This window comes from Myodes glareolus, chromosome 7, assembly GCF_982192425.1.
Source record: "Myodes glareolus chromosome 7, mMyoGla1.1, whole genome shotgun sequence".
In the NCBI taxonomy this organism is placed as follows: domain Eukaryota; kingdom Metazoa; phylum Chordata; class Mammalia; order Rodentia; family Cricetidae; genus Myodes; species Myodes glareolus.
In genome coordinates, this window is record NC_142032.1 from 83,859,634 (window position 1) to 83,881,609 (window position 21,976).

Sequence of the window (21,976 nt, forward strand, 5' to 3'; positions counted from 1 at the left end):
TCTCAAACATTTAAACAAAAATTATCAGTTTTTATTCAACTCTTCCAAAAACATAAGGGAATACCTCCTAATTCATTGAGAAATCCATATCATCTGGATGCCAAAACCAGACAAAGAAAAAGAAGAAAACTATAGATCTTATAATATGGATGCAAAAATCTTCAATACAATGTCAACAAACTGAATCTCCTAGTATATTAACATGATCATATGTCATTACAAAGTGAAATGTATTTCAGAGATGGTTCCAGATACTATAATCAATCAATGCAGTATCACATTAATAGGATAAAAGAAAATTATATCATAGGATCATTTTAGTTTGTGCATGATAAAAATACTTAGGAATCTAGAAACAGAAAAGTGTTTTTATGAAACTCCCCCAAACTTACAAATAACAATACTCAATGATGAAAGATTGAAAACTGTCTCTTAAAGCATCAACAAGACACAGAAGATGTCTGCTTTCACCTTTAACACTCATCACCTTTGTATGACAAGGGGTAGCTAAAGCAGTGAGCTACTAAATAAAACCACAACTAATGGGAACAGAAGAGGTGAAACTATATTTAAAGAAGGCGCAATCCCACACATCCATATACCTACAAACAACCAGAACTAGCAAACAGAAAGACACAATGGGCAAGATCAACATATAACAATTGTATATGTATGTGTGTGTGTGTGTGTGTGTATGTATATATATATATATATATATATATATATATATATATATATATATATATATATATATATATGGTAGTGTAAAAAATCCAAAACCAAATTTGACAATTTCATTCTTGGCAGCATTCAAAACCAATAAAATCTGAAGGATAAATAGGTTAGGTAAAGAAATAAGAGACTACCACAGTGAAAATCTTCAAGCTCTATTGAAAGAACCTGAAGACTATCAAAATAAAACATAAGACACATAAATTGTAACATAATCTTTTAAAGATAGCAACAGTATCTTAACTGCCACTACAGTCCAATCCCAATTGCAATGTCCATTTTTGCAGAAAAGCTGAACCTCAAGATCACGCTGAATCACACAGTGCTTTGTTAGTCCTAAACAATTTTGAAAACAGTAACAAAGGTGGATGACTCACACTTGCAGATTTTAACATTTATAACATTATTATAATAACAAAATGATATCATACTGAATCAAGGACATACAGGATTGAGACTGAGAATCAATTTTAAAAAACCCATACATTTATTTTTTTTGTTGTTTTCATCTACAGTGCCAAGGCCATATTCAATAGGCAGTAAGTAATTTCTTCAAAGCATGGTACTGGAATATGAGAGTATCTGTGCAGATGCAAGAGGGTAGACTACTACTTCATGCTACATACAGAACTGATTCAAAGTAATCAATGATCCAAGTACAAAAGCAAAAAACCTCTCAACTCTTAGGAGAAAGTAAAAAGACAAATCTCTACGATATTGTATTTTACAATGGTTCCTAAAAATGATATGAAATATATAAACAATTAGATAAAAATAAGTTCATCAAAACTAAGAACTTTTGAGTGTTAAAGAATATAATGAGTAAAAGGACAAATTATAGAATAGGAGAGAATATTTGCAAATTATATATGAAAGAAGGGTTTAGGGTATCAGATACATAAAAAAAAAACAACAGTTACCGAATGGGCACAGAACCTGAATTTATGTCTCCACACAGGATATACAAAGGCCAATAGGCACATAAATATCATACCTATGATTAGTTATCAGAAAATTCAATTAAGTGTCACATAAACCTATGAGGATAACTACTATAAAAAGAAGTAGAAGTGAAGGAATAGAACCTTAGTACTTTATGAGTGTCGAGTGTGTGTGCATGTGTGTGTGCATGTGTGTGTGCAACAGAAATATATGCTCGGATAGTTTCCAAAACCTTAAACATAGAAGTGCCATAAGAACTAGTAGTTACATCACTAGCTACATACTCAAAATAATTAAAAATAGTCCTATTCACCGTAGATAAGAAATAAAAACTATATGTCCTCCAGTGAGATATGGAATATTATACAGTCGTACAACAAGAATAGTACATGTCAGTTCATACTATACCATGGATAAACCTAAAAAACCACTTGAGCACCCACAAATAATTGTGATTGAATTTTTATAAAACATTCTGAATATATAAATTCATAGAAAAGTTAAGCAAATTAGAGATGCCTTAAATATGAAAAATGGAGATTACTTCTTTATAGGTCATGGTTTTAGTTCTTGGGGATGAAAAACTATGAGTAGAGAGGTCATGGTTGCATATTGTGACTGTACATTGTAAATATACCAAGTATTAGAGACTTTATTTAAAAATCGATAATTTTATGTCATATGTATTTCACTAAAAAAGTGAAGACTTCTAAGAACTAGGAAACAGTTTGACTCTATATATTCTACATGAAGAACAAAACTGCAATGTATTTTCTAGTCATAAAACATGATATTTTTTAGTCAAATTATCTACAATTTTAATCTCCAGTATTCATGAAAAAACTGTTAGAGAGTAGTTTCCAAGGTAGAAAGACAGAAGTGAATTTTTGGAAAGTGAACGTGGAGCCATAGCTCATCACACTTGGCCAGAGTATCTTCACTGTGGGTCACCCAGTCATTATAAAAAAGTCTGAAGGAAAAGAAGTAAGCACTTTTCTACGCTGCACAAATAATGGTCAGCCCCATGAAAGGGACCAAGTGGTGAAACTAAGATACAAGAATTATTTAGTTCTCTCTTTCCTAGAACCTGAAAAACATCGCATAGTAATTTGGTGTGGGTTTCCTTTGTTTCCCTACCCTCTAATCTAAGGGATTATACTGTCTGATTACCGAGAGGTCATTGTGTTTACAGTTGGAAATGTTTCTGTGTTTGTCCACACATGTTATGCAACTATATACAGAGGAATGAATAATGTGTCAATACTAGTGGTGTATAGATTAGGTTGATGTGAATTTTACTTTTTAATTTGATTATACCATTTATGAAATAGGTTTACAAGGACCATGACCTTGTAAGGATTTAACAGCAGCATTAAAACTTACCAATAAGGGAGGTAGGAGGATCTCAGAGAATTGAAGGAGGGGAAACCATAATCAGACTACATTGTATGAAAATAATTATTTTCAGTAAAAAGAAAACAGAAAAAAACTTACCATAAGGAAAAAGTACCATGGTTGAGGCACACCATACTGCCCAGGAAAGACAGTTTCTACATACCAGGTAACAAGGCTGTATAAGAAAGCATCAAGCAAAAGCATTCCAAACATATAGCCAAAGAGGAGGTTATCCCCAAGACTGGTTGGTGTCCAAAGGTTATGCCATTTAACACCAATCTCTGAAATGCAAAGGAGACATTGGGCATGGATGAAATCTTTGTGACTTGGTATTTCATACTATGGATTACCTATCTGTTGATAACTCTTAGCAGTTGTGTTAGTACAGAAAATAATGGATACATTTCCCCCTGCTTTTTTTTCTTCAAAACTTTTAAGAACAATTAGGAACAATTAAAATGAAATGAATCACTGAAAGAAGCAAAGAAAAAGAACAGCAAACGAAAAGTAGATTTAAGAGAATCTATCTTGTTACTTTCCCCTCAAGCTAATTTCCCACAGAAACAAGAACAAGAATGTACAGACGTGTAAAAAATATTCAACAGCACTGAAGATGGAGTGCCTTCCAATCGTGAGACAAAAACAAGGAGTTTAGCTTAGCATAAATGGAAGGGCCAAAAGGAAGTTACCAAAAGGGAAAAAATGCTTTTTCTTTCCTGCCTCTATAACAGGAAAGGAATTAGGTTTGCAAAGAACCCTGCTTCAAAAGGCAAGAGTTAAAAAGACTAACACCTCATTAAGTTAATCTGTTCTTTAACTCTGCCCTTTCCCCCCATCAAAACTTCCATGAACACTGTATTTATTTTTTTAAAGAAAGGATGGTAATATGAGAAAAATATTCTGTGGAATCAAAATGATTATCAAAACTTAATCCATTTTGATAGGTAATAAACAATAAATTAGAAATCACAAAAAAACAGGAGTCTAAATATACACCACAGAAAACTTCCTGTAGGCTAAAAAGTCCTCCTGCCTCAAACAAAATAGAGAGAAAAGAGACAATAACTAATATAAAATTGATAAACCTGATATAAACAAGTGATTTGGAAACTAAAAGGTTGTATTCTTCCACAATAAACCAATGGAAATATGACGCCTACATGAAATAATGTGGGTTGTTAATACTTCCTGCAAAATAAGAATCATAGAAGTATCTATAATAAACAACATGCACATTGCTCTGATAGTCTTCTTATTGGGAAGTTTTTATTTACAGATGAGCAAATTAAGTATTCTTATTTTTACATTAACTGGCAAATAGAACAAAAATTTCACTAAGTCCTGATTGTAGCGCCATTAGTAAAAACCCAGAGACAGAAACTGGGGTTCAACCTCAAGGTCAGAAGAGCAAAACAGCCAGCCAGAGGCTCTTACCTCTACCTCAGTACTAAATGGCAATCCTGCCTCCAGGAAGCTCAGAACGAGACTGTGGATCAGAGAGGTCTCCTTATGTTTTATATTCCTCTCTAGGGCTGGGATTTAAAGCCTGCACCACTACTGCCCAGTTTCTATGTTTCTATGGCAACTAGTGTGGCTACTGGGATTAAAGGTATGTGTCACCACTGCCTGGTCTAGAGGGCTGACCAGTGGGATTGTTTCACTCTCCAATCTTCAGACAAGCTTTATTTATTAAAATACAAATGAAATATCACTACACCTGACAATAGTTTTCATAGAACTTAATGAAATTGATCCTAAAATTCAGATTTAAAGTAACCTGAATGGCTACAGAACAGCAAGATACACAATATTAACATTAACAACTCATATGTGCCTGGAATGTGGCTCTCACCTTTAATCTCAACACTATGGAAGCACAGTCAAGTAGATTTCTATGAGTTTGAGACCAGCCTGGTTTACATTGTAAGTTCTAGGCCAGCCAAGGCTAAATGGTGAGATTCTATGCCAAACAAAACAAAACAAAACAAAACCCAAACCAACAACAAAAACCCAAAACTAGTATCAAGTCATAAAATTCTGTGACATTCTTGTGACAGTCTGTTGTACAGGATGGTCTCAAGCTCTTGGACTCAAGTTCCAGTTCAGCCTCCAAAGTAATTGGAATATAGTCATTATCTCCTTGCCTCATATAGGTTAGCATTTTTGCAATTAGGATTTTTTTTCAGATTAATATGCACATATGACCACATATACATAAATTGTGTGGATAACAGGAAGAACCATAAGCCAACTAAGCATATATGGAAAAAGAAGTGGTTGATTCAACTTATGATGTAATACTAAACAATATTACAAAAAGAATAAAAGTACATCCTTGAATGGGAAAAAGTTTAAGGTTTTTTTAAGAGAATAAAAATAATAAAAGTTCTTAAAAGATTTATTTGATAGTGTAAATTCACAGAAAAAGTTCACAGAAAAAGGAGATGGGACAATTTGAACTTTAGATTTTTCTTTTAAAAATTTTGTTCATTGATAATTTCATACACAAATACATACATTTAGGTTATATTCAGCCCTTGTGCCCCCACCCTAACTCATTCTGATTTCCTCCCCACCCCTTTCTCAATTTTACGTCTCCTTTTCTTTTATAACCCTTGAATCCAATTAGTGTTGTTCATACATGCATGTGTGTAGGGCACCATCAAGCTTGGGCAACTTATCATGGGCTGTAGTGCTGAAGAAAACTGATATTTTCCCTTTGCCTATTAACTGCCAATAGCTTTACATCTGGGTGTGGGAGCTTTCTATTTTTCATATTTTACATAACCACCTATATAGTAAACAAATTTGGAGAAAATATAACATTTTCTTACCTTCTTATTTCCTGTGTACCCAGTTTCCTAAGAATTAAATCAGTAAATACCAATACTCACCTTTTATTTCCATCTTGGTTAAAATATTAATCCCTAGTGCCAATGCAACATTTGCGCTCAGACAGGCAGTCACCTTGGTAGTAAGGTCCAACGTTCCATAGTTTTCAGAGATGAAGTTATAGGGAAAGAAACTGGCAAAAAACAGGAGGCTTCCAGCAGAAGCAGCTACATGAGCTTCAAATAAGAAACTGCAATTACCTTTTTATACTACAACAGAGTACTAACGATGTTGAATATTAATAAGATTGTTTCCAAAAATTTACTGTTTCCAGTCTTACCTATAAAACAAGACAGAATAACTGAACATGTAGATAACAGATAACTGCTAAATACTGGATGTTGTTAAGCACATAAGCATGGGATTTTGTTATGTTGAACCTGCTCTTTCCTGAAGAGAAATAGAGTGGGGAGGTGTGGATTTGGGAGAAAGAGGAGGTGGAAGAAAACTGGGAGGAGTGAAGGGAGGGGAAACTGATCAGGATGTAGTGAAGAAGAGAAGAATTAAAAATAAAAGAGAAATAAATTCTCATCAAAATATTAATAGACATAAAATCAGTGTTATGAAGAAAGTAATGAAAAACCCAATAAAACCGCAAGACACTACTTCCTAACATCAATTTAGACAAAGCAGCAGCCTACAAAATGGGAAAAGATTTTTACCAACTACACATACCATTGATAATGACTATCCAAAATATATAAAGAACTCAAAAAACTAGACATCAAGAAAACAACCCAATATAAAAATGGGGTACAAATCTAAATATAATTCTCAAAAGAGTAACCTCAAAACAGCTCAGAAACACTTCAAATAATGCTCAACATCTATAGCCCTCAGGGAATTGATTATGATTACATCTTAAACCTGTCAAAATGGCTAAGATCAATAACATAAGTGACAGCTCATGCTAGCAAGGATGTGAAGTAGGGGAACACTCATCCATTGCTGGTGGGAGTGCAAGCTTGTACAGACACTATGGAAATCGGTACAGCAGTTCCTCAGAAACCTGGGAATAGATTTACCTCAAGATTCAGCTGCACCACTCGGCATACACCCAAAGGATATATCACAAGGACACTTGCTCAACCATGTTCATTGTTGCTCTGCTTATACACTGGAAACAACCTAGATGTCCCTCAACAGATGAATGGATTAAGAAATTGTGGCACATTCACATAATGGAGTATTACTTTCAGCCATTAAAAATGAAATTTGCAGATAAACGGAAGGAATTAGAAACTACCACCCTGAGTGAGGAAACTCAGATCCAGAAAGTCAAAAATGGTATGTATTTGCTTTTATGTAGATGTTAGCTAATAAGTCATTGATAAGCAACTAAATCCACAGAACAACAGAAGTTAGGTATAGAGTAAAGGAAGTAGAGATTACAGATAGATCTCATTAGGAAAGGGAAATAGAATAGCTATGGGTTGTGGGGGACTGCAAAGGGAAGATCAAGTGGAAAGGGGTAACGGGAGGAAGGAGGGAATATGCGGAAAGACAGCTAAAATTAAGGGCCATTTGAGGGGTGATATGAAAATTTAATTCATTGGAAGCTTCCTAAAATATATACATACATGAAGGTGATCTAAATGAAATCCTCAAATAATGGGAGGACAGGCCCCAACTGGACATCTCTTGTCACCAAACAAAGCTTCTAGTGCCCGGATTGGATTAAATCTAATTGAGTTATTGCCTAAAGGGGTCCATGAGAACCCTCAAACAACCCAGGCTGTTCCAAGATCATAGGTTATTCTTTATAAACTGACAGCAAGGCCCATGACCGAAGACAATACCTATACAACCCACTGAACAGCATAAGTCCAGCTGGTGCCTCCATAGTGCCTTCACCCCTACAAGATAGTATCTTTGGTACAGGAAGATACTCTGCAAGCTGCCAAAGGAGAAATGTAAATACCAAAATGTAAAAGCCCTTTGATTTGCAATGGTATCCTGGCTGCAAATATGCTAGTGCAATGGTGACACAAGGCTTGGGGGAGTAACAACCGATATCTGACATGACTTAAGGCTCACTCCAGGAGATGGAAACAATACTTAACACTGGGTGAACAATAATCTGAGACTAGGGGGATCTAAGGTAAAACCAAACATTATTGTTCTAAAAAAAGTAGCATTATAATGACTTCTAATGACATTCTGCGCTGCTCATAGATCAGTGATTTGCTCTGTCATATTCAGAGAAGCTTCCTCCTGTTTCTGGGAGGAACAAATGCAGAGACACACAGCCAAACATTTTGCAAATAATGAGAGACCTTTGAACTCAGTCCTAAATGAGATATCTCTATCAAATCCTTCCTCTCAGGGCACAGGAAACCCTGTGGAAGAGGAGGGAGAAAGAGTGTTGGAGCCATAGGGGATAGAAGACACCAAAACAAAACAAAACAAAACAAAAACGCCTTTTCAATCAACATGATGGACACACAATAAACACACAGATTGAGGCAGCATGCACAGGATCTACACGGGTCTGTACCAGATGGAGCCCTAGACCTAAAAGGAAAAGTTGACACCTTGGCCCTATGCCATACAGCAGCTCTGAATGCTTGGGATAAAACTGAATAATCAGAAATAAGGACTGAGCCATTTACTAAAATTATACAAGGTCCAAAAGAAGACCTCACTGTGTTTTGTTTTGTTTTTTAACAAAGATTGACTTCAGTTGTAAATAGAATATCAGATTTAGAAATTATATGAATAATAATTGAATCTTTGGCTTTTGGAAATGATAACTCAGAATATAAAAGGGTGATCTGGCCTTTAAAAGAAAGATCAGCACCCATAGATAAATGGATTAGAAATACAGCTGGTAATGGATCTCATGCTTATGATACTTAGATAATAGAAATGACGTCTAAGAATTTTAAGAAAAATCAAAAGGTTAGATGTAACCTGGCTGTGGTAAACCAGGCCATCTTAAAAGGGATTGTAGACAAGGTATTCCTAGGAACAATGTTTTTATTTTTTCTAGAAAGAATCCAAACAGAAGACTCTAGCCTTCTGGAATATGCAGAAGGTGTGGCAAAGACCAACGCTGAACTAACAAATGCAGATCAACATGGCACAAAGTAATCCTTTGCCATTGGGAAATTCCAAAGGGGGCCTCTAGCAGGCCCCCATATCAAATTTGGTTCAATCATTACCTGTCAGCATTGGGGAAACTCCTCCACAGAGCAATTAAAAGACTTAATACCTGTTATGAAAAACCATACTGTTCTGGATGACAGAACAGTTTTAGAAGATGAAATATCAGAAGAAATCATTAAGTAAATATTTTGGTAAACTTCTATAAATGAACAAAGACCAAAATTAAAAATACAAATAAATGGTATTGTAATTGAGGGTTTGATAGACACAGGGGAAGATGTAACAACAATTGCACCAAAGTCTTGGCATCCAAATTGGCCTCTTAGTGAGATCAATGTTAAGCTTTCAGGATTGGAACTTTATCTCAAGTAAAATGAAGTGTAAGATGGGTCAAATGTATAGGGCTAGAATGACAGAGAGGAAAATTAAAGCCATCTGTGGCTAACATAGCAATGAATTTTTGGGGATGTGAATTGTGACAGCAATGGAATATCCAGATTAACATTATCCAATCTCAGAAACAAACAATAAGCTAACATATATTTCTGAGAAAAATATTAAAAAGTAGTTTAAAAATAGTTACCAATCACTCAGGCTGTATACATAAACAGGACACAACAGCTGCTGATCTTTCAGAGGCAGCAATAACCCTACCTTTAAAATGGTTAATTGACAAACCTGTCTACTTGGAATAATGACTTTTGACATCAGAAAAATTAAAAGCACGAGAACAGCTGGTTCAGGAGCAGTTAAAGGCTCAAAAATATCAACAAACCAAACAGCCTTCATAATTTTCCTGTATTTGCCATTAAAAAGAAATCTGAAAAATGGAGAATAGTAACAGATTTAAGAGCTATTAATAAGGTGGTTCAGTGAATAGGCTCTTTAGAGTCTGGACTTCCCTTGCTTTCTCTGTTACCCAAAGGATGGTTTATTATAGTGATTGATTTAAAAGACTGCATTTTTTTTTACTATACCTTTGCAAGTACAGATAGAGAAAGTATTTCACTTATAATAATTCACAGCCTGTTAAAGGATATCAATACAAAGTCTGTCCAAAAGCAATGTGTTAAACAGCCCTACCTTGTGTCAATATTTTGTACAGCAGCCATTGGAAATAATTTGTAATCAGTTTCCTCAATATATAATTTACCATATGAATGATATCTTACTATTTGATTCATATGCAGACACCTTAGAGAAAACATTTGAAGAAGTAAAAAAAATTGCCTTGTTGGGGATTATAAATTGTTCTTTGTATTTTAAAAAATACAAAGAGAGATTCTATGAATTACTTAGGATTTAAGACAGGATTACAAAAAAATTAACCACAGAAAGTTTAAATCAGGAGAGATAAATTATAAACTTTTAATGATCTTCAAAAATTGCTGGGAGATATTAACTGGCTATGACCTACAACTGGATTAACAACTCAAGAACTAGGTAATTTATTTCAGTCATTACAAGGTGATAAGGACTTAAATAGTAGAAGAAAATTATCAGATGAGGCTGAAAGAGAATTGGCTCTGGTAGAAAAGAAATTACAGGATTCATATGTGGATCATTTGGATCCAGAGCTTGATTGTATTCTGGTCATTTTACCTTCTATGCATTATCCTACAAGAATTCTAATGCAGAGAGGTAATATCTTTGAATATATATAATAATATATATTAATATATAATAATATATATTAATATATAATATATATAATATAATATATATAATATATAATAATATATTATATATATCCACAAAACAGAGTAAAAAAATTTAAAACCTATGTAAAAAAGCTTCTGAATTATTATGAAAGGAAAATTAAGACTTTATCAATTAGTAGGTATAGACCCAGCAGAAATTGTGATACCTTTTACTAATGCTTAAATTTCCTTACTATGAACAGAAAATGAACATTGGGAAAGAGCTTGGAGTAAGATTTTGGGAGATATTAGCAACAAATATCCCAAAAGAAGAGACTTCAATTCATAAAGAGAACTAATCGGATCCTTCTTCACATTATACGGGGAACACCAATTTCTAAAGCCCCTACATTCTATATTGATGCAAAAAATGAGGAAAGGCAGGATAAAAGTCAGGGGAAATGAAAGCAAAATGGTTCACAGTCCTTATGAATCTGTTCAAAAGTCATAATTTTATGCTCTTCTCAGGGTATTAATAGATTTTCAAAACTTCCTCATATAGTTACTTACTCTCCATATGCAGAAAGAGTTGTTTTATATATTGAAACTGTTGAACTTATTTCAGATGATGCAGAATTAACTTTGTTATTTATTCAATTACAAGAAATAATCAGAAATAGAAATTGTCCCTTATATATAATACATATCAGATCCCACATGGGCCTAGCAGGCCCTCTAGCACAAGGCAATGATGAAATTTATCAGCTATTGGTAGGAAATATGCTAGAAACCTTAGAATTTCATAAGAAACACCATTTCAATAGCAAGGGTTTACAAAAGCATTTTTCCATCACTTGACAACAAACCAAAGAAATTATAAGGAAATGTCCTACTTGTTCTTTGTATAACCAAATTATACTACCTGCAAGAAGTAACAAAAACTGCTTAGGACAATTTCAAGGTGGCTAGCTGAGGTGGTCCAGCCTCATGCACTACTCCAGCCAGGACTTCAGATAAGTCCTGCGTTTGCCCATTACACAGGGAATGACAACAAATGATACAGCTAGCTCTCTCAAGACTTGATTATTATTTCAATTTTCTCAGGTTCCCCTAGAGATGCCGACACCCCAGACAGCAAGAAGTAATTTTAAGAACATCACCCACATTCCCAAGAGGTGGGGTGGGTGGTTTTTGGTCATTCAATGGGTTATGGATATTAGTTATCATTTGGGTGGGCGTTGGGTTCAAGTTGTTATTGGAAATGGTCAGTAAAAACGCTGAACAAAAAAGAATAGATTCAGAGACCTCATTCTGAAAAGAACAAAGGGGATACAGAAATGAGAGGATAAAGGGGTAGATTATTGAATCTACTTTTAAGCCCAAAGTAGTTTAACTACTAGTCTTAAATATTTTAAATTGGCATGAATTTTTGTATATTGACACAAATTTGAGGTATTTTTTGTTATACTGTATATGCTTCTAAGATATTTTTGTATATTGATACAAATTTAAGGTTATTTTTGTTAAAACTTACTGTGCATATATTTCTTTTTTATAATTTCTATAGAAAAGTTTATTCAACATACATTTTCCAGCAAAAAGGCAATATACACAGGAGAGTTGGTGTACACTGCTGCTACAGAAACAAACGGAAGACTGGGGAGGGAGGGAAAAGAAGTGTGGCTTTCTGATTCTATTTTATTTTATTTTATTTTTTTTTCTTTTTTTTTCTTTTTTTTTTTCTGATTCTATTTGCACTCAAAACTAGACACGCAGTTGGCAATAGCTCCAACAAGAGGACGAAGAGAGGACTCAAATAAAGCTACACGCAAGCTTCACTTGCACTCACCCAACAGAAAATGACCTTCTCCCAGGGGCAAATTGTACAGGTTTCATTCATTAAATATACAATTTCATTTTCCTTTGCAGATCATTTAAGAATGTGATGTAAATTTCTAGTCCTTGAAAGTTATTATTACAAACTATTTAGGATAATAAAGAATTATAGGTTAGTAGTTAGTCACCTATTACAATCAAACTTGTAGTCATTTTAGGTATGTTTTCAAGGTCAAACTATATTTTAGATAGACAGGCCATCTTCAAACACTTCAGAAATCTACAGAATATGGCTTTTAAGATGTTCTTAAAAATAAGGTTATTTTTTAATGACAATGGGACTTGTCTGCTCCTGGAAGCACCAATATACTTCAGAGAAGATGATAGGCACAAAAAATTCCATATGGAATTTATTTTCTTTATGGCAAAAGTTAGCTATGGGGCAAGACATTTTCCTTGATTCAACTGTAGACAATGTGTTGTCCAGGTTGGATAAGCAGGACACAAAAGAAACAACTGTATAACTTTGCTAAGACAAGGTAGGATAGTCCTTCAAAATTCCTGCTTCACAGGAAGATCTGTCAGTTGTTGTAGGCCTGTAGGCTAAATATGGATGCCCCAACTTTGTAGATGGACGACTTTCCAGGCATCCAACTATTTCTGTAATTTTTCAGTTTTGGAAGTTGTTTGCTCTGCACTTCCTGTTTACTTAGGTGATATTATATCCTTCTCAGGTCTCTGATGGAGTCAAAGACTAGATATTTATAGTTTTTCTTATTACCAAATGCAGAAAAGAAACTCACAAAAAGGTTCAAAATGTATAAGTTTGAGAAACATAAAAGATAGTTCTGGGTTGGTAATATAAGTTAGGATAGAAAATGAATTAGGTACAACACTTTGGATTCACCAAGATAGGATAGATAATACAGTTTTTTTTGAATTTGCCAAAGGCAAATGGACTGAACAACAGTTAATGTGATTTTTACCATATATACTTGTATACAGTTATCGTACTTATTGAATATAGTTTTACTATGTCAGAGTTAAAACCTTCCATTTTTATTTAGACAAATGGGGGATCATGGTATAAGATATTTTTATTGATAATAAAATCTGTTTTGAATCAGAAGGTGACCAAAATTAACCACAGAGGTTTTGGAGGAAAGGGGAAGGAGTAAGGCATGGCTCAGAGAGGATCTCATTCCTTTTGGAAGAAGGAACAGAAGAGCTAGGAGGTCACTGGTGACTTCTCCACAGCTTCTCTGATCATTCACTTTTTGTCAATTTTTAATTGATAAAGAATAATTAGATAAACGTTTCAACGAAGTTTTAAAAAATCATTATCCTAAATAAACATGTTAGGCACAGTGATACTTCATCAAGGCTATGTTTTATAATTTTGGCATTCAGAAGATTAACACTTAAGGTATTACTGATACAGTAAGCTTAAGTCGGCCACTATTTTGATTCTTCTGCCACTAGATATACTATCTTAATATCTCTACTTCCTTTCATTTCCTGTGGAGTTGTTTAAATATATTTCTATAGAATGTCTAATTTGACCATTTTGGTGTGATTTGAAGACACCTATTATTCCAATGTGAGTTTTCACAAGGAACCACTTACTAGAGTCTTGTCACATGGCAAGTGCTTGCCTTCAGTAGCAATTTAAATAAACCACTACAGAAAGCATTGTTTAGTTCCAATGTCAGCATTTTACATCTTCTTTATAGGTACAGTGGAGCACATTCATTTTTAATGTTCTTTGTATGTTAGAATGCAAGGCAGTGTTTCTAGTTAGCTAGAGAGAACTGCAAATACAGACTTACTTTTATTGAAGAAAGTGCTAACCATAAAGGCAAAGCATATAGACGCGATGGCATAACATGTAAGAAAGACAAAGATGAAACTACTGTCACTGTATCGCAAGACTGGCTCCTCTGCAATCTACAATAAAACAATCATGACATCAGATCAGGTAACACTATAACTAGTGTCACGTAAACACAACGAAAGAAACAAAAGTATGGTCCCTAGTGAAATAGATCACCCCACTCATCTGGCGAGACTTAAAAGACAGGAAGTTAAGACTTGCCAAGAGACTCAGCAGCATCTGAGTTTTCTAGTAGGATCAGAAAAAGAAACAACGAAATAAACAAAAAACAATTTTATTCTACTGGAAACCTAGAAACAGTAAGTCCACAGTGCATCTCGCCTTTTACTGGACTGTGTGGTAGATTCAACTCATCCAAACTCACCTGCTTGTTGGAGTAGTCATTTGCCATGTGCACTTGTAGAACACCTGAATTAGAGCTGGGATGACTGTGGAATCAATTTTGTTCTTTAAAAGACATCTTAAATTTAAATAAAAACTACAACATTGCTAAAAATAGAATAAGTATTTTCTATTTAAACTTAATGTCAGAATTGGGATGCACAGTAACAAAAAAAACTAGATTTTAGAAAAAATAAAAAGAATATAAAATTATTTTAGAAATAGTTACATTGGAAAATAATATTTTGTAAATAATTGAGTTAAACATTTAAAAGAATGTTACCTGCTTCTTCTTATGTTAAAAAAAGCATTAGTAAGGTAGTTTCAATATCATATATGTGATTAATTTTGTCTGTTGTACAGTGTGACACTGGATACTTGCCTGGACAAAGAGTAATGCACATATCAAAAAGATGATGACGACATATAAAGGGAAGAAGGTGAAGAAATAGCCAGCCCAGATGATCCAATTTCTAAGCCCAATTATGAGCTGGTATTCCTGTAGAATAGGCAACATAAACTAAGCATTTTAAATGTCTGGAATTCAGGATGCTTTCACACATCATTATTTGAATTTTTTACTACAAAGGCTATAAAAATGGTTGATATTATCTCTATTTTAAGAATGAGAAAAAAATCAAGGCTAGAAGTCTATCAGAATTATACAGTAAGTAAGCTCAATGTTTTTCTTAAAAATATATGTATGTATGTTCAGATGTCTTTTTCAATTTTACATCCAGGATTTACAAAATAAAAAACCATTTCCAATTATTCCTTTAAAATTATTTTATGGGCTTTTCACATATCCTTAATGGCATTTATTCCTCTTATACCCTTCTCCTTTTGTAAGTAAAAAATTGTATGTGTGTGTGTGTGTGTGTGTGTGTGTGTGTGTGTGTGTGTGTGTGTGGTTTGAATAAAGCTGTTACTTGGAATGACAATGCTCCCAAGGGCTGCAGATTAACTAAGTAAGTCCCCAAGAGCACTAAGAGAAGGCATGGGAAGCACCCACTGAGCAGGTTCCCTCCTTCCACTGTGGGATCTGGAGATTGAATTCAGGTCTCCAGGCTTGTGATGTAAACTCTTTTAGCTAATAAATCATTTCACTGGCTTTCAAATTAAATCATCAAGCACTATGTAAAATAAATGAAAAAAGTTATTTAAATAAAAAATTAAAAAATACATAGCTGAGGGAAAAAGAAGATAAATCACCCTGATAAAAGCTTCATTTCCAGAGCATAAGAGAAAGGTATCTATGTATCTTTTCCCTACTGCCATTTGCTTTTGAGATTTTTTTTCTGTGCTTTTAATTTTTAGCAATTTGACTATAATGAGCCAGTGTATGTGTGTGTGTGTGTGTGTGTGTGTGTGTGTGTGTGTGTGTGTGTATGCACAGGTGTGTGCACACATCTTTATGCAACATTTATCTTTGAATTCTCTGAGCTTTTTGTATCTGCATTTTAATGTTATTAATTTTGAAAAATTCCCCCAGTGCTTTTAATTTCTTTTCTCTTCTCATTTTTTTTCTGGAATCCAATTTCATGTGCTACGTCATTTGATATTGTTTTATACTTTTTGGGTGATTTTGTCCTGAATTTTACATTTTTCTCTCTACATTTCAGTTTTTGTAATCTCATCTGTCTTGAGATCACTTTTTCTAGTTCTTTCCTCATTTTACTTATCTATGAATAAACCTGTTAAAGGCATTCCTAAGTACTGCTAGGATGTTTTCTTTTGAAAATTTCACTTATGAGAATACATAGGCTATTTTCATTCAGTTAAATAGTGTATTTGACTATGTCCATCTTTACTGCACTGCAATAGTACACATGTTAATTACAACTACATATGAACTCCATGATTCCAGTGAAACTCAGAAATTAAGATTGCTATAAAAAAAATTCCCAGGCTGCAGAGATGGCTCAGCAGGCAAAGGGGCCTGACAAGCCTAACAACCGGAATATGATTTCTAATGAGCACGTAGTCGAGAGAATTCACTCTTGCAGATTGTACGCAGACCTCTATAGCTGCTATGGCACATGTGGATGGTATAGACACTAAAAACGTGAAAAATACCCACAAACCCCAAGAATTTTAGATAATTCAATACTTACAGTCTTTAGAATATCAAGCAGTTAAAATACCTGTCTGATATTTCTATCATCTATGCATTTTTAAATTTTTTGAGAATTCCATATACGAATACTATATTTGCATAATTTTCATCCCCTTTCTTCCCCCCTTCAGCTCCTAATGTGCCCAACCCACAAATTCATGACTACTTCTTTAATTACTGTTGCCATGCAATAGAAATCTCTGATTTTTTTACTAATCGTGAATCAGTTAATGGATCAGTAGTATTGAGACTTAGGTTAATTTATCCCTGAACTGGGCTGTATTTGAAATTCATTGCTACTCTAAGTATAAAAAATTTCAAGTAATATTTTTTGTCCTCCTCGACTTCAGGTTTTCTTCTCTGCTGTTTCCCTGTTAAAGTTTGTCTCTGAAACTCTTCCAGCTTGTGAAGTTGGTATCATCAGGACTCACTCTTCTACATTTGTGTCTCTAATTGCTTTGCTGGGACATAAGCACTATCTGTAAATGCTGAATATTTACAGTGCAGTAATTAACTTTCCAAAAATATCCACAGCCTGTGTGTGCATAATAACACACACATATGTGCCTTTTACACTAACTCTCAGAAAGTAAGCCATATTACCTTCAATCTTTTCTCCTTCTCAAACACAACGGACCGCATGATGGAGAGTACAATGGAAGAGAACATAAGTATGAACATCAAGGGGAAGAAAGGGCCGGAGATCCAAAGTAATTTATCGTGAGGATGAGCTGGGTATGGAAATCTCTGTATGAGAACATTAATTTCATCAAATAGCTTTTTCCCAGCACTGTTTTCATGATACAACATAATGCTCTCATCCAAGGCATACTGTACTGCCAGGAATCCTTCCCTGATATACCCTGTGTGAGAAAATGCATAGTCAAATAAAATAGACTAAGGAGCAACTCAGACATAGGAAGATACAAATAATACAAATAATCTTTAGCTTGCAATCTACAGAACCTACCGTAGATTTGACATAAAATACATTTCTTTGGCTGAATATAATTTTTATCTTATCCAAATTAAAATATTAACATTCATAAAACTGGCAAGCTGCAATCCCCAGCAATCAGCCAGCAGGTGAGAAATCTGCCTCCAGACTACACCACCCTCACTGTCACCACCAGTGAGATTCTACTCCCCCAACACCAATTCTGCTACCCAGAGAAACCCACCCACCTGATCATCCTCCCGGTGGTCAGCCCTCCCTTGCAACCCCAGCAGACTCCATAGGCACAGGTACAGCCCACACTGCTTGGAAGAACCAGTGTGTCCAACTTCCAGACTCTAAACCCCAGGGCATATCCTGTGCTTGCTCACTCCCATCTCACCAACAGTAAAGCTTCTGGGCCCTGCCCTCAACTCTGGCGGAACTCCACTGCTCTGGTATAGTCCCTAGCAGCCAGTTAACAGGTGAGAGATTTCCTTCCAGGCTGTACCACCACCACTGCCGCCCACTGGATCCTGTTCCCCCAACCCCATCCGCCTGATCATCCTCCCGTGAAACCCCAGCAGATTATATAAGCACAAACATAACCTACACCTACTGGAACAACAACAGACTACATAGGCACAGGCACAATCCATATCAGCAGAAGAACAGATTCCATAGGCACAGGTATAGTCAATATCAATCAGAAGAAAATGAAGATATGTTGATCAAGGCACCCAAACCCCACAAACCTCACCTAAGACAACCCTACTAGACCTGAAAATCTGCCAATCACCAGAGCCCTAGACCATTTAGGACAAGAGGCAATAAAAAAAGTTAAGAAACAAATAAAACATCCATCCAACCAAAACAACACAAGAATCGACACCCATATTTATAATCATCCCAAGCCTAAATGTATAAATACCAGTGTGAAGATACATTCAAAAACAGAAAAGGCAATATGGCAATACAAGAACCCAGTGATCCTATTATAGTAAGACCTGAATATTCCAATGCAGCTGAAGCATAAGAAAACAATCTTAAAAGTAACTGTGAAGATGATGGAGGCCCTTAAAAAGGAAATGAAAAACTCCCTTCAAGAAATTGAAAAAAAAAAAAAACTCAGAAAATTGGAAGAAATCAATAAATCATTTCAAGAAAGACAAAAACAAATAAACAGGTTAAGGAAATAGATCAAGACTTAAAAACTCAAACAGAATCAATAAAGAAAACACAAACGGGAGGAATTCAGGAAATGGAAAATCTGGGAAAATGAATAGGAACTACAAAAGCAAGCATTACCAACAGAATACAAGAGAAGGAAGAGAGACTCTCAGGTATTGAAGATACTGTAAGTGTCATCACAGCCTGCCAAGCTCTTGGACTTCAATTCCCAGTCTGCCAAGCACTGACCACTCCCACTGGGTATTTAGGCTGGGGTGGGTGGGGAGGAACATGTGGTTTTGGGTTTGCTTGTGAGCTCCCTCGGTCTTTTCCCTGCTTTTTCCCAGGACCACCTATTAAACACAAGCATTTACTTTGGTTTAATCTGGTCTGATTGGACTACTTTGCACCAGTGGAGAGGCTCTGTTAGAAAATATTCCTAACATTTTGGAGGTCCCACTGAGATGAGTTTGTTTTTCCCACAGGTGAAGTGCCGCCTTGCAGATTGGCTTTCAGGTGAGTTCCCCTTCTTTTGCTCTATGCCAGTAGGATTCCCTGGGATAACCCATGTGCTTTTCGGGCTTTCACTGAAGTCTCAGCCATGCCAAAAGCCTGATCCATGTGGCTGAGATGGGACTTGGGTGCTGGCAGAGGTCTCTCATCTACTTCTTATGTACCCCTGTTCGTTACTCAAGGGTTTTGTTTGGTGGACACATTGCAACAGGCTTGAGCCACACAGGCATGAGCTTCCAGTGAATCCTTACAATTCCAGGCTGATTATTCAAATGTCCTTAAGCGGCCTTTTACAAAAAATCCTTTTCAATTGGGCTATCTAACCTAAATTAACAATGCTCCAAAAGTCCATGGTTTCTAGACACATGCTCTCATCCTGCCACCCTCTGCTTATTTGCAGCCAGAACTCTTGTTCCGCCCCCTTCCACCTCTTCTTCTCTGCTGATCCTTGTGGTTTGTCCCGCCCTCTCCACTTCCACCCCTCCATAGTCAGTGGGGCTTCTACTGTGCCCAGAGGCACAGCAGCTCTTGTCCCATTCCAGATTGGGGGATCTAAACCCAGCTCCCTTTCTATTGGAGAAGGACAGCGGGTGGCCTAACTGGGCCAGAATTTTTAAGTTGGTCAGCTGACACAGGTTTCCAAAAGTGTCCTATTTGTCTATTAGAATGATGTGGTCACAATATATCTGCGTGAGTATGTGGATTTATGTTTCTGTGTGCATGTGTGCTTCCAGATTACAACAGCTCTGGAAAAATACAAACGTGGGTAGCCGCCATTTTAACCTCACCACCATCTTTGGTAAGAGTTTCCACATGTGCTAGTATTCTACTAGCATTGGTAAACTGTAACTAATTGGATAAAATACACATCTAAATTTAGCTTATATGCCCAGTTTAAAATAATAGGTAATGGTACCTAGTTCTCAAGTGCCTTTACAGATCTGAGGGCATAGCATTTTAACAAGAGCCTCTAACACAAATAAGCAGATTCCGCTGCACCCTTCAGCTTCTCCAAGAAGACAGAAGACCTTTTGCCTCCAGGCCTTGCCTTTGGGTTTGGTATAGCCATCCATACAGCCAAAACCGCCTTTTACCTCTCTAGCTTTCTGGATGCTTTACCCAGGAACTGATCTTCTCATCCTGCCAAGCCAGGTAGACTAAATTTTCCCCCCACAGGAAAAATCTTTAGGCCTCTTGTACTCAGCAGTTAATGGCAAGCACTGCTTCTAAGACTGGGGTTCTCCAAGGACTAAGGAGAGGATTTGGGATTGCCTGCATAGCTAAAATGCTGTCTCATTTTTGCTCATTTATCCCTCCCAGATCTGTCTAATGGCATTTGACAACCTAGGTACTGTTAACTTATTACTTCATCCATGACATTTAATAATGTTTCCTGCTAAAATACAAACAGGTGTACCTATCAGGTTTCCAGAGTATCTTAAAAATCTGGGGTTCCCAATTACTTTAATTGTCTTAACTAAAACAATAACTTTTTTGCTATGACCAAGCTATAAATCTGCTCCAGTTCTCTTACAGGTTCCTGGAAAAGTTCTTCTGCTGTATCAAAGTCAGGTCTGGTTAAAAAAAAAAAAATAACGGTCTCCAGAGCCTTTTGCTAACCCCAGACAGCTTCAAGCATATTTTACAGGTCACTCCTGCTGCATGGTCCAGGACCAACCTACAAAGTGCTCCCCAGACAACACCATAAGACCTGCAACAGCTCCTGGGACTTCACCATTGGTACCAACTCTCCTAGATGAAGGACTCCTACCAACTAAAATCTGGTTGTATCTGATACACCCGAGCCTTACCTGTCCAACCAGGGCATTTCCCTGTTCTACTCTTTCTGGAAGTTAATGCATAGGATCAGTAATAACCATATTTTTTTTCCTCCTAGCCACCTATCTTATCTTTGCCCCAAAAAGCAGCTGCATAACAACTCCAGGATGTCAGCAAACCAGATGCTGCCCCAGCCACACCTCTCGGTGAGCGTGAGCACACCAACTCTCAGCTCTCCCCTCTCCTATGTCACCCCTTGCCTGCAGGAAGTAGCCAGACTTGAGCCAATGCCCATTTATCTAAAGAGAGCCTAAAATGTTGGTCATAAATATCACCTCAGCTCCTTGTCACACCCCTATATCCAAAAGAGTCTGGAATGTAATATTGAGTTGGAAGTGTCTCCCCAGCCTGCCAAGCGCTTGGACTCCAATTCCCAGCCTGCCAGGTGCTTGAACTCCAACTCCCAGTCTGCCAAGCATTGACCCCTCCCACAGGGTATTTAGGCAGTGCCCAGAGAAGAAACACATAGTTTTGAGTTTGTTCCCTCTGTCTTCCCCCCTGCCATGCTCCCAGCCATCCAGGAGTCCGCCATCTATTAAACTCGGACATTTAATTTGGCTTAATCTGGTCTGATTGGAATTCTT

At 36.0% G+C, this 21,976-nt stretch overlaps 1 protein-coding gene across 2 annotated transcripts in view; it reads right to left on the reverse strand.

Moving 5' to 3' along the window:
* The window catches only part of LOC125417186 (phospholipid-transporting ATPase ABCA3-like), a 136,261-nt gene that overhangs the window by 79,049 nt on the left and 35,236 nt on the right, over window positions 1-21,976 (reverse strand). For both annotated transcript variants that reach the window (XM_048460507.2, XM_048460509.3), the window contains 5 exons: window positions 17,540-17,799; window positions 15,203-15,319; window positions 14,375-14,492; window positions 5,964-6,137; window positions 3,169-3,350 (listed from right to left, as the gene is read on the reverse strand). In XM_048460507.2, the coding sequence (XP_048316464.1) occupies window positions 3,169-3,350; window positions 5,964-6,137; window positions 14,375-14,492; window positions 15,203-15,319; window positions 17,540-17,799 (851 nt within the window). The remainder of the gene's footprint in view (window positions 1-3,168; window positions 3,351-5,963; window positions 6,138-14,374; window positions 14,493-15,202; window positions 15,320-17,539; window positions 17,800-21,976) is intronic.